General features: G+C 30.2%; 1 protein-coding gene across 1 annotated transcript in view; it reads left to right on the top strand.

Annotated features, from left to right (window-relative positions):
* LOC111624507 (KICSTOR complex protein SZT2-like) overlaps nucleotides 1–14,796 on the top strand; it is a 317,304-nt gene that overhangs the window by 295,069 nt on the left and 7,439 nt on the right. The window contains exons 46-49 of the mRNA XM_023367362.1: nucleotides 973–1,146; nucleotides 11,037–11,237; nucleotides 11,331–11,485; nucleotides 11,635–11,830. Coding sequence (XP_023223130.1) covers nucleotides 973–1,146; nucleotides 11,037–11,237; nucleotides 11,331–11,485; nucleotides 11,635–11,830 — 726 coding nt within the window. The remainder of the gene's footprint in view (nucleotides 1–972; nucleotides 1,147–11,036; nucleotides 11,238–11,330; nucleotides 11,486–11,634; nucleotides 11,831–14,796) is intronic.

Below are 14,796 nucleotides of genomic sequence, written 5' to 3'. Positions count from 1 at the left end.
GCACATTGCAATTGAATAGAAATATATAAATCACATTACAGAAGGCCACTATATTGAATACATGCCATATTGTTAGGAAATTCCTGAATACAGACACATGTACTGACACAGTTTTTTAATTTTAGTTTTGTTTTGGTTACTATGCCTTGACTCTGGTCCGGCATAGTACACTGCCACTGGTAAATAATAGTAATTATTACATTCTTTAGTATATAAAATACCATATTTATTTAAGTATGAGGTGCATTCCTATTTTGATCTTTTTCCAAGAGAAAAAATAAATATTTGAACATCAGAGTCTCTTGACATCCAAACAATTCCTTTGATTTTTGCATAAAACAAAACTTGTTGCTTATAATTAGCATCATATAATCTTGAAAGTCTCTTAGGCACTTGAGAAATTTTGTCCCTCTCCATTCTTGGGTTGTCTTTCACAATTCATTATAACTTTGATGAAACTTGCATCATTAATCTTTTCAATGAATGAAGGAAATAACCACTCTTTCTTCTGGATTTTTTCAATACGTTGCCTGACCAATTCCTCCTAACACAACAGACTAGAGTGCTTCTGATAATCATTGTGCATACAAACATAAAGCATTTTTTAATTAAATATTTTTAGTTTTGAAGTTAAACTATTAAATACATTTTATTTCATGTTAAAAGATGTTATTGTTTAGTATAACCTTTTGTATGCTATCATATAACAACAATATGGTACTTTTAATCTTGGTTTGGCATAAATATGGCGCCAAGATTAAAATTTTGCAAGTAAAATGCAATCCAAGTTTTCTCTTCAAAAAATCACAAAAAAACTGCACTTTATATTTGGGTAAATATAAATATCAACACATATATGTGTTGATAATTATATCTTTTTGTTTTCATTTCTGATTCAGTTATCAGATCAGAATTTAATTTTAAAATTTATTTTGTATATTTTTTTAAATATATTTTTTAATATTATTTTAGAATTGGCTTGTGTAATTGTATCTGTTGTTGATGGCCAAGGAAGACCTGTTCAGCATATCTCCTGTCCAATGTTGCCTTCATCTACTGCTTATAAAGATGGCATTGCACCTTATGAATATGAAGAATTTACTTTTACTACACCTTATGAACCAAATCCTGAATGTAGAAGTCCAGGTCAGTCTAAAAATCTAAGAAATTTATTTAAGAAAAATAAATGCCTATAATTTATATATTGTTGTTTTGCATATTATTAAAAAACATAACTTAGTAACTTTTGTATTATTTTCACAATTGGTAATTACATTTAATTCTGAATATATTTTTACATTTTTATTTTTTGGCTAATATATATAGGGTAATTCAGAAAGAATCATCTGATTTCAAATTTTTTTATTTTTAAAAATTAGCAACATAAAATAATACATGAATGTAAAGGACAAATATCTAAGTTTTTTTTTACAAATGTTCAATTTGACTTCCTTCAGTCACATGTATAATGTCAAGGCAATATGCAAATTTTTTCCAAAATATGTTCCAATGTGTCATCATTGGTAACTGTTTTTAAAGCAACAGTAATGCATTATTTAAGTTCACATAGACTTGTGGGCATAGGTGGGACAAACACTTGATTTTTCACATACCCTTAAAGGAAGAAGTTCCATGGGATAATATCTGGAGATTTAGGAAGCCAAATGTGTAACACCAAGTCATCTGGTTCACTTAGATCAATCCAATTGCAAATGTGTTAAGAAAATGATGAATCTCTCTGTTGATGGGATGGTGGGATGGTTACTTTGTTGAAAAATTAAGTTGAGAGATCTTTCTTCAACTGGGGAAAAGCCAGATTTGTAATATATCCAAATATGAAATGCCACTCACAGTTTTTTCTGCAAAAAAGAATGATCCATAAATCTTTGATACAGAGAGTGCAAAAAAAATGTTCACTTTGGGGAGTTCTGTTCATGTGAGATGCATGTATGAGGATTTTTGGAGCCCTCTATGTGAATGTTATGACAGTTAACTTTGACACTTAAATGAAAAGTGACCTCTTCACTGAAAAAGAGTTGGGTGCAAAAATTGTCCAAATCCTCCATCTCCAAAGCTTCTTGCATATAGGGAGAAGTTTGGCATCACAAGACTTCAGCACTTACAAATTATGCAGTTTGTATGGTTTGTAATAAAATTTTTTCCTCAACACACACCAAGAGGAATCCCCCACTTCTCAACTTGTGCAATAGATTGATTTCTTTGGGCTACATAAAAAAGTCTCTCACTCTTTCAACATTCTCTACAGATACACCTGGTTGTCCTGGACTTATTGTCTACAAAGACAGCCTGCCTTCTCAAACTGCTGATGCCACCTGTGAATACTCTGAACCATTGGTGGATTTATTTATTACTTTCTATGAAATTCATGCTGAGCAGTGATTACCATTTGACATTGTGCAAACTGTAGTAAACAAATAGTTTCCACTGACTAGATGCCATTTTTACTTCTCCAAAAGGGCATCATAAATGAGCCATTAGCATCACTTATTTTTCATAATCTAAAACTTAGACATTTGTCCTTTACATTCATATTACTTATCATTCTTTGTTGTTAATTTTTAAAAATACAGGTATCCCTTGTACAACATGGTTTTTCTCTAACATGTTTCAAAAATTGGGGATATCCCTGTACAACATGGTTTCCAGGTTTGCTCTAACATGGTTCAAGAATTTGGAAAATCCTCCATACAAAATTTCACAATTTTTAAATACAAACTCCATTGTTCAATATTTTTTTCTTCAAGTAATCATGCATGTCATCTCAAATTTGCCCACAGATTTTAGAATACAGTGGGTAATCGGTTAACGAACAGTTCGGATAGCAAACAAATCGGATAATGAACACTTTACTGAACAAACATTAAAAAAAGTGACAGAAAATAACGAATACCAATTGATTTTCCCTTGTCTTCAGATAACAATTTGAAACCTTTCAGAGCGCAGGAGATGTCAACATTGATGCTCAACCTGATACCGATTGGATAGTATAATATTCCTCCAAATTTTGAAACTCTTCCTTGTAATTCCAGCTTTTTGTTTACCTTTCTGACAAATAATTTTTTATAGTATTTGCAAGACTGTTGGACAGGCACTTGTTAAGTTTTGTGTCAGGATTTATTTATGAAAGGTGAAAGTTTAACTGTCCTGTCAGATATTTGTTAATGTTTTAATACCAAATTTTAAATTTCATCTGGGCCTTGCATTTAAATAATATTTTGTGGGCTAGTTGATTTCTGTTCTCTGAATTTTTGTAAGTGCTTTTCTGACCGTTTTATTTAAAAAAAAAAAAACTGATAATATTATGGAGCCTTAAAAAAGGAGTGTCAAGAACTGCGCTTACCATAGAAACCAAGAACTCTCAAATGAAGAATACCAAGAAACTCAGTGAGATGAGTTTTCTTTTGAAAAAGAGGAAGATGAAAGAGGACTAATGTCAACATCTGTTATTAAAGATCTTTTGAAGAAGTGGGAGGATGTCAGAACAATGATCATCCAAGTGGCATCCAAATCAGAATAAGGTTAATGGGGTTGGGGATCTCTACAATTACAATACTATTAATTACTTCCAAAAAATCCTGAAGAAAAGAGAAAAGCAATCAACATTGGACAGATTCTTTAACCCCCACAAACAGAAAAAACATGACTAATAAAAATGCAAGACTGTTAGAAGCCAAGGGCATAGAATTGTTTAACTCTAACTCTATGTCACTTACTGACACAATAGTGAGATTGGTTCACTGTTTCTTCAGAGGGCTTTTTAGGAATTAAAGTAAATAAGGCGGAGAGAGATGATATCGTAATCACCTTCTCTTCGTCAGGATTCCTGACACCAGTTGATCAATTTAATCTACGATTAACATGCGTAAACGAGGAATTTTGAGTGGGAGGGACGCAAGTATGAGGAGTGAACATAGGCGTGGATTTCAGTCATTGAAAAGACCATATTTTTAGTATAACAAAACAAAATATTTAATGGAATCAAATAAAAATACTATTACAATAAAATGGATTAACAATAATATTCTAAACCTAACTTAAGAGAGGAAATTCAGCCATCTAACTTATCTATACGCAAGAGAGAGTTCACATAAATCTCATTAGATTATACTAACTTCAGGTACTTTCATTAACTATGAACAGTCTTCATCATATTCTATCTGGCAGTTTCTTCTTTTGATGCACTGAGTTATATCTTATGGTGAATTCTGTCCTCTATGCACTGATTAGTATGGCGAACGGCCTTTCTGGGGCAACTACTTCTTAGGGAGAACTGTCCTATATCCGTCTGACCCGGAGTTATTCCACTGTCTCTAATGCAGCTCTCCCAGTAGTGGCTGGAAAACTTCCCATATTGCACTATCTTCTTTTCAGCAGCATGCGTTTTCTGATCTCCAGGGGCAGAAATGTCTGCATAAATGACACTATTTTTGATGCCTCCATGTATGAGATTGAAGTACTTTCACGTGAAGTACTGACGAGGATTGAAGGTTTCATGGACAGCTCTAAAACTACTGAAGGCACAGCTAGTGCCTTTGTGATTTTTGATGCAAGTGGTGAGATCCATAATCAGACATTTGAGCTGCACCCAGAGTGCTCTGTCTTTCAAGCCGAAATCTTTGCGGTATTAATGGCTATCAAATGGTGTAACATCAATTTTGTCAATATGCCCGTAAATATCTACACCAACAGTGTGCCACTGTGACCAAACTGAGAAACAAAGACATCACAAACCCCATCTCTATCGATATTTTCGCTGAGGTTGCAATATCATCTAACAGTTATGCTGTTAATTGGATCAGGGGTCACCAGGGCACTCTGGGAAATGAAAGAGCAGATTACCTGGCACTTAATGCAACACTGAATCATACCAATCATCATGTTTATGACCGCATCACCAAGTTGAAACTCAAGTCACTCATTTGGAACGAAGCCATCAAAGCATGGCAGGCTGATTGGGACGAAGGTCTCATATCAGCACATTACAAAGAGATTTTTTCCAAGAATCCAAAATCGTATGCAGAACAAATGGATGCAGCCCAGTCATGAACTGACGTAATTCTTAACTGAACACAGACGCTTTCATGTATATCTTAAGAGATTTCATCTCATAGATATTGATCACTGTAATCTCTGTGGTATTCAAGATGGTGTCTTACACTATCTTTAAACTGCCCCCATGCTTGAGGATTTTAGGCACCGCTGGAGGCAGCAAGTAAATCTAAACAATATGGACTGGCCTGTAAACCAAGACTTCCTTGTTCATAATAAAGTCAATTTTGGCCTCTTCAAAGAACTTATCAAACTTTATCTGATTAGAAGTGATATTCGTTAAACTATAAGTGGCATCTTGATATGCATCATTGTTTATCTGCGGCTCAAGACATTCTGTGAAGGCTAAAGACTATCCAACGTATTCAATGAAGTTATTATGTGTTCCTTCACCTGTAATGGTATATGTTAACCTGTGGTATTTCACCATCTATTATGCGGCATGTTTAATATAATGTACATTTTCGTTTTTACCCTAGAATGAACTGTGGTAACACTTAAATGTGTAAGGTAATGCAGCTGTGTCAATGTATATACGTGCATTTATTTACTTTAGTTCATTTACTGTTAACTGCATCTACTTACTTTATTATTATTATTCTTTTTTATTTTATTTTATTTTATTTTTATTTTATATATCTATTTATTTATTATTTTCTCTTTTCTTTACTTTTTTCCCAACATTTGTTTTCGGATTATTTTGCAATTGTCATCTGCATGTAACATCAATGTAATTGTTTCTGTAATTTCTTGCCTGATTATGCCAAGCAGTATCAGGCTAAGTAATAAAGATTATTTGATGATGATGATGATGGAGAACTGCGTTGAATAATATGGTGACCTCACTACATCGTATGGAAAACTCTTCGAATGGCGGACTCTCAGAATGGTGGGAAAAATCTCATTTTATATCGGCCTCCTCAGACAGCCAAGTACCATGTGCAAAAACTCACATCTGAATCATCATCAATTCTGCCGATAGAAAGGAAGTTCAACTTCCCTTCAGGAGGAAGTGAGCCACAGCAGTTTCTTTTCTTTGTAAAATTTTTCTCTCAATATTTTATACAATAAATTATTTTTAAAATTTTATAATTAAAAATAAACGATCCCACAGATCTCACACCTGCATATATATGTATTTTTACTATTACATATAAATAAACATAGTAAAAAAGTTTTAATTTTTTGGAGTCTCCGGAATGAATTAATCAAATTCCCATAAAAGCGTATGGTAAATCGATAATCGGTTAACAAACAATTTGGATAACGAACAAAGTCTTGGAACGGATTATGTTTGTTAACTAATCACCCACTGTATTGAAATTTTCAGTTTCTTTTGTGCCTTTCATCAGGTTTACTTTAATGAAAATTGATAAGTGCAACTTTTTTCTTCCTTGCCCTAGCTTTCCTATCAACCAGATATTGTCGTTGCTTTCAGACTGTCGCTGTGTTTTGTTTTTTAGATTAATCTTCATACTTAATAGTTTGTTTAACCATTTTAAGGTAGGTGATATTAAACTTTTTGTAATGATAGATAAGTAATCATTCATAAAAATGACAAATGAAATATGGTGGTATCTTGGTATTCAAACACAAATTCTGGTAAAAGTCACTCAGTACTCGACTGAACAAACACCATCACTAGAACAAATTTTTGATTAATAACATAGTTTTATTTTGTCATCCATACAAATTTTTTATGATAAAAATTAAAAAAATGAAGATGTTGCTGATATTTCTGATTAAGATCAACAAAAAAGCTCAGAAGATGACAATACTTTGTAAAAAGAAAACACTCTCATTTAAGTAAAATTTATATTAACATGTAATACATTACTTTTAATTGTGATTGTTAGTTAATTATTGATTGCTTTAATAAACATATTTCTCTTAGGAACAAAAAAGAATAGTATACTTTGCTAGCTTTTGGAACCTAATCTCATATTTTGTATTAGTTCTTTGTTTCATATAGCATGGTTTTGCATAACATGGCACTTTTTCAGAACCTGTTATATGAGGGATACCTCTATAAATATTTGAAATAAGATAATTCTTCTGAATTACCCTGTATTATCTAATGTAGATACAGTGGTACCTTGTACTTCAAATTTATCAATAATTTGTTTTAGGAGACTGTTTGAACTCTGAATTTTTCAATGTTTGAATTAATTTTCCCCATTAGAAATAATAGAAAATGAATTAATCTGTTCCTGGATCCTAAACAATACTCATTTTGATAAACTTAAGCAGCAAATAAACAAAATTTAAAGTAAAAATGTCACTATTAACACAATTAAATGTCCTAAATAATAAAAAATGAAAATAATAAATAATATACGTAAATTTTGTATAATAAAATGAAAATTGCATCACTGTACTTTAGTGAGGGATGGTGATGTCCCATTCTTGGAAACTCTATGCAGCTGCTTTGCTTTCTTGCAAATAATCATGTCAGAGATGATTTCACCAGTCAGTTTATTCTCATTATTCTGCACTAGGAGGAGTTTTTCCATCTCAATAACATGCAGTCTCCTGGATATCACTGTTATCGTACCTTTAGCCACATTTGCTGCCTTTACTGCATTCTTAAGAATGGTGCACATTGTTGACTTTGCCATCTTAAACATGGCCACCAGATCTATTACAAGTGCACCACTTTTATGGTTCATAAGTTTATCCCCACTTTAGTCATCAATATTACAGCCTTCCTCTTAGATTTTGTTGCTTCCACACACTACTTGGATGCCATGGTTAGAGACATCTCAATTTTGCTGATACCAATACCATATTGATACTTTCCTTTGATACTGAGTACTTTTTGCACTCAATACTTTTGGTCTGATACTGATACTGATATTGATATTTTTCCTTGTTGATCCTTGTCTTTTCCTCAAACTGGTATTATTACAGTTTTCAAAGGCAGGTAAGATCTGACTGAAATTGGATTTTGCAGCTGAATCCAAAACCAAAACCAGATTTAGATTTTAAAGTCTGTTTCAGCACAAACTGAAACCAAATCTTACATTATTGAAAAACTAGAAAATATATTAAAATATCAAATCAACTAATACAATATTGATAACATTTGGTTTATATTGAAAATTAGTTTTAATAATTTGTTAATAATAGCTGTCTATAATAAAGCATGTTATTTATGTTAAAATTAAAATTTTCAATTAAACAAAACATTTCAAAATCAAGTACAGACTGAATAGTGACAGTCAGCAAGATTTCCAGTATCAATACTTTAAGTTTGATGTCAATACCATTATTGATATTGATACTTTAAAACTACTCATGATACTAGTATTAATACTTTTGTGGTATTGGGATGTCTATAGCCATGGTTAATAGGCAGGAGTTATATATATAACAAACACACAAAAAATAAAGCAAAAAACAATGCACTCAAAAAATGCAAATGTAATGCAAGAGAATTAAGCTGTATTGTGTTACAAGATGGAAACTGCAAAAAACCTTTTCTATTTCATATTGAGGTTAAAGAAATAGTAGCAGAAACTACATGCCCAACTACAATTTCTCTTGAAGTTCAGGACACATAACATTCCTAAGTGTGTTTTCCTCAGGTACAAGGCATTTCCACTGTGTCTACAAGGAACACTTCCAAATGTGGAAATATCTCTCCTTGCAAAACTGATAGGAACAAATGAAGATGTCTTGTGGAAGTCAAGCTCAAGTACAAGCTTCTATGATGCTCATCTTCGTTTTATCAGTGTATGATTTGTCTACACTTTATGATCAGTTGGGTAAAACACATAGTATTGCATCCAGTTCTAGCAAGTACTACAAAAGAAATTCAACAGTAGCATTAGAATATTGTGTTCTACTTAAATTTTGTTCACCTGAAGGTAATAAACATAAGTTATCATTGAAAGTGCTAACAAAAATAAAAGCTATTAATTAGTGTTGCAACAAATAGTATATTTGGCCTCAGGCCAAATACCGAATATTCGGCCAGGAGTGTGGCCGAATAGCCGAATATTCAGCCAAACTATTTGGCTTGATTAACGCATGTACAAAAATTGGCGCACAAAGCGCATTATGGCAAGGACCCTGCTCTCTATTGGCCCAGCTACGCTTTGTCAATCACGTTAATTCTTGACAGTTGTAGCGGACAGACAAGAGCGTCATGGCAGTACTGTATGTCATAAATGATATCAAATGTGGATAATAATGAAATGACCTACACATGTAAATAACGGAAAAAGAACAGAGAAGGATTGCAAAGTGAAAATGTGAAAATAAATATGAAATTGAGTTGAAAACATAATCGAACAATTCGAGGCAGCTTATTCGCATGAAATTCATGGTTGTCAATATCAAACAATTGTTGTGATAGGCTTTGGAACGGAAAGCTAAATGCTTGTAATGAAAGTCACTTAGCATGCACGGGTGAAAGCCTGGGGCCATTCGGGCTACCAAGCTGTCTTGAATCTGTGAAATCGTAACTGTGACTTATACCGACGTCCTATCTGTCTCTTTTCTCTGTTATCACCAGGCTTTGACTCACATAATTATAAAATGGGAAATCCATGACGGAAAAGTGATGAATTGAAAGTATCGTGAGTGTGTATTATGATGTATGCATAGGCATACATGGACTAGAGCGATAGAGGAAAGAGAAAGCGAAGAGCAAAGACGAGCGCTTAAAAAAAAGGATAGGAAGGATCAGACCCTCAGATGTGTGTGACGATTCTCGAACAAATAGGTGTGTGCGTGTGCTGATCTTTGTAATTATAAATTGTGAATACGTGTGACTAATATTATTTTCTTTTTTATTTTGTGCATGTTATAAGTTATAAATAAATATAAACAAACAACACTAACTTGATAACATTAAATCTAAATAGCAAAATGATTAATTTACTGAGTTTTTGTTATTTTTTACTTCTGTTTTTTGGTATTCGGCCGAATAGCGAAAAATAGGCTGAATAGGCCCAATATCGAATAGTAACCGAATATTCGTTACATCACTACTATTAATGCCTCACTCAGTTTGTTTTTACTTTCTTTTTATGTGATATTTGCATGAGGATCATACTATATTATGTTCATATCATTTAACTCAACACTAAAAAACATTATGTTCCAAACAAACTTCACTACTTAAGCATTGCTTCAAAAATTCAAGTCATTCAACTTAAAAACATTTATATTCAACAATTTTCAATATTTATAAAACATTGATATTCTCTATATATATATTTTGCAGATTTTATGATGCTATGCCTTCATTAATTAATTTAAAGCATTATTTTTTAATTCTTATGTTTTTGAAATTTAAAAATTTCACAAGCATAAGAAACTGAAAGATAATTATTGTATTTCATAGCATTTAAAATTAGTATAGTAGAATGGATAAAAAAGCATGCTTTATATTTTTACTTTTGTCTGCATTATAAGTGAAATCATTTCATAGTCATAAAATAAAATAAATTTCTACTGTCATTGAAAATTCTAGCTTAAAAATTGATAATTTGAGAGATAATATGAATGATTTATAAAATACTAATGTAATAATACTTATGATAATTTATGGTTTCTGAATATTATCTGATAATTACAAAATTAAACATTGCTTCATAGTTTGCTACCCATGATATAGACATTAGGAATTATTAGTAGTGATGTATATTTTGATTAAATTTTTTAAAATATATTAGTATTGAATGTCATATTTTTATGGATTTGAATAATTTCAGTAAATCAAAAATAAAATTTTTTTGAATTAGAATAAACATTTTCAATCTATTACAAATAAACAATTTATATTTATAGTTTTAAAATGCTGTTCACATATTATGTATTACATAAAAATTTTATTGATTATAATAAAATTTTGTCAATAAAAATACTAAATATTTTTTTAAGGGGAGAATTATTTATACTTTATTAAAATATCTTAAAATAATAACAAAAAACTTATGCACTTCTTTAACTTTTAGGTCCTATTGCTCTAATAAGATTTCAGATATGGTGTGCAAGCAAAGTTGATGTAAATTCATTATGTAACAAACTTGGCAAAGCTGTTCGACATGCACTTTGGGACTTATTAATGGAATATCGACTAATTACTGCACCAATTTCTGATTTTATTCAAAATGATGAATCTCACTGCAACAGCGAACCAAATACACCTCTTAAAAGTAAGTTTATTGCTGACTTTTGCATCTTTTACAAAATTAACATTACATATTTATTTTGATGATTCACTTATAATGTATTTTTTTTTTTAATAGCACGTCGAACAGGATGGGTTATGACAGAACATTTTAGTAAAGAACATTGTTTTTCACCCATTAATATACCTTCTAAAGGAACTGATTTTTCTACATCAATATCAAATGGAGCAAATAATTCTCCAGTACAATCTCCTCATGAATCTGTTTTTAAAGTAAGTAATATGATATTTTAATTTTAAAACATAAGTATTATCAATGCCATTTTCTTTGTGTCTTAGCAGATTATATAATTTTATATAAAAAAATATTTATTTATAGAGATAAATTAAACTTTGCATTAATTAAAATTTTAAACTTGCAGTTTGCTGACCCTCAAGCTCAAAGATCTCTTCAGACAAATAGAACTGAAAGCAGTTCTTCACCTTTGCCATTAAAAACAAATGAAATGACAAGTCCTTCAAATCTTTTAAATATATATGAAACTGGTGAGAAAGGCAAATTACAGACAACCTATCAAAAAACAATTAAGTCATTTCTTAAATTTGGAAAAAAGCTAGGTAATTTTATATTCTTTTTTCTTTATATAAAGAAACTCAATATAGTTTATTTATTTTACTAATAATATTGTTTGTCCATTTTATAGATATATTTTTAGAGTATGTAAAAATAAATTTATTAGCAACTAATGAGACAGCTTATTTTTAATTATTAAAATGATTTCTATAAAAATATATCTACATTTAGAATAGTAATTTTTTATGCATAATTATAATTTTTTATATTAAAATGATAAATGATAAAGAAATATCAAACTATAGTGAGATAAATCAAAAAATATTAAATCAGTTTGAATAAAGCAGACAAATTAAATTCAAATTTACTGCATTATTTATTTAAACTATGTTGGTGTATTTGAAAGAATAATATATCAAATTAGATTTGACATGTTATTTGTTCAAATTTTGTGATGTATTTAGGAAAAATATGCATATGAATGTACTTTTCTATTTCACATTATTAAATTTTTATATTTTAAAATAGCAATGCTTTGTCAATGAATTAAACACTTCATTATTGGAATTTAAAAATATTTAAAATTATAAAGTTTATCAATACACACTAAACCTTAAATCAAGGAGCTAGTTGTTTCTAACTGTCAAAATGTTTTCAAGATTTAACTTCTCATCATCAGCAAGTTCAAGAAACCAAGTTTGCATGTGTGATGCACCATTATCTTGGTGAAACAACTTTGTGCATTTCTTGAGGAGAAGCTTTAAGACATGGTTACAGTACAGTTCTCTGTTAATCTTGACACTTTGATAAATGAAAAGACTATACACACACTGATTAACTATCATTAAGCCTACAGGCCAATTTTTGAGTAATTGTTTTCAAGGTTTAACATAAATTCTCTTACTATTGCAATAACCTTAACTATTCTGATAAGTTATTGCCAGCTATCAGCTACAAGATTTTTTTTATATAATTTTCTGTGTGGAAAAAAGCAAATGAGATTTAGAATAAGATTTATCAAGATTTGCTTGAATGAGCATTTTAAGATTGGAAACAGATGTAGAATGATACTAAAGTCTAGGGAAACCAGATTAAACTCAGAAAAACAGATTGCACAACTGATTACTACATGTCAAGTAGCTCTTTACATTTCAATAAATAAAATCTTATTACCTTTTGTATATATTGGGTTGTTCGGAAAGTAATTTCATTTTTTTCTGTGGGAAAAAAACACAATATTTTTATAATAAATAAATATTTTATTGAATTATATATTGACCATTTTGGTCAAATACCTATTGCCATCGTTTCTGGTAGTAGCGTGATTTCACATTCATAAAAGTTTTTATTGTTGCTTACAAAAAACTGATCCAAGTGATTTTTGACATTGTGATTGTCATTTCAAGTAAATGTCTTACAGTTTAAAAAAATTTGTATCTGGTCCATACAAATTTTTTTTAACAAGTAATAATCTGAGGGTGCCTGATCTGGCAAATATGGTTGCTGTAATAGCAGGTCCCATCTAAGTTATAACAGTTTCTGATGAGTTACCAAACTTGTGTGAAATTTGACATTATCGTGATAAAACACTACACCTGTTTTGTTGATCAATTCTGGCCTTTTCTGTTTGATGATATTACTCAATTTGTTTACTCGATGGCAGTACACTTTTGAATCAGTTGTTAAATTGTCTGGTAAAAGCTCAAAAAAAATTTCCTTAAAATCCTACCAAAGAGAGCATCTCTCTTTAATAACATGTGGAACCCATATATCAAGCTTTGAAACGAAACCAATTAATTTCAAGTAACCATAAATGGTTCAATTTGACAAATTTAATCTCTTAATGACTTCACATGTTGTTATTTGGCAGTTTGCTTCAATCAGTACTTTTATTTTGTTTTCATTGGCTTCAACTGGCCATCCAGAACATGGTGCATCTTCAATATTGTAATTGCGAGAACAAAATTTTGTAAACCATTTTTTGCACTGTCTTTCTCTCAACACATCTTCTCCATATATGTACCACAAGTTTTTTCTTGCTTGAATAGCATTTTGATTTTTTGGTAATAAAAAAGCAAAATATGCCAAAAATGATGCTTTCAATTTTCCATGTTTAATGGGACACTGAAAGAAAAAAACAATTGTACAGAATCAAACAAAATTTTTTACAAATAAGCCTTAAAATGTCAGCTATCAAAGTATTTAATGAAAATTTGAATTAAAATGAAATTGGCTGGTAAAAATACATCTAATTCCTCTAGTAATAAAAAAACAAAATTACTTTCTGAGCAACCCAATAATTTAGTATGTATTTTATTTATTAGTGTAGATAAATGTTGTGTTAAAAACATAAATTTATTTTATTTATATTTTATTTTATTATTTATTTATTTTTACAAATAAATAGAAAAGTCCTGAAAAACAGTTGATATCTACCCCATAAATTAACAGATATATATAAAAATAAATACAAATATATAAAATTACAAGTTATATAATATGTTTTTACATTTTATTTTAATCAAAATTATTTAAATTTTGAGAAATATAATAAAAAATGGTCCTTTAAGATACATTCAAATGAAAGAATGGAGAGAATGCACAAGAGGAAGATTGTAGGTTTTTCAGTGAGATAGGTAAAAAAACCCAATTATAATAAATAAGGCCATTAAACAATTTAAAATAAAGTAAGTGATCAAAATTTTTGACACATACAAAACACGAAGAAAAAATCTAATTTAATCCTAGCAAAGCTGATATTTTGAGTATATGGTAAGTTGCAGAATTTATTAAAAAAGATAAATAAGTTTTATCAAGAGCTTTAGTAATTTTATCCAAACAGGAATTACAGTTAATTAATAAGTAACTTGCACCATCTGAATTGTTGAAGAGTGAAAATGAAAATTAGTTAGCTTATAAAGCTGATAGGACAAGTCCACTTACTGCTGGGGATATCAATATGTAAATGAAGTATTGCAGTTGAGTATTCCAATGAAAATTGAAGATACGA

Source organism: Centruroides sculpturatus, unplaced genomic scaffold (genome assembly GCF_000671375.1).
Source record: "Centruroides sculpturatus isolate CEXI.00-Female unplaced genomic scaffold, Cexi_2.0 scaffold256, whole genome shotgun sequence".
Lineage (NCBI taxonomy): Eukaryota > Metazoa > Arthropoda > Arachnida > Scorpiones > Buthidae > Centruroides > Centruroides sculpturatus.
The sequence above is the reverse complement of the archived record's forward strand: the minus strand, read 5'-3'. Positions and strand labels throughout refer to the sequence as shown.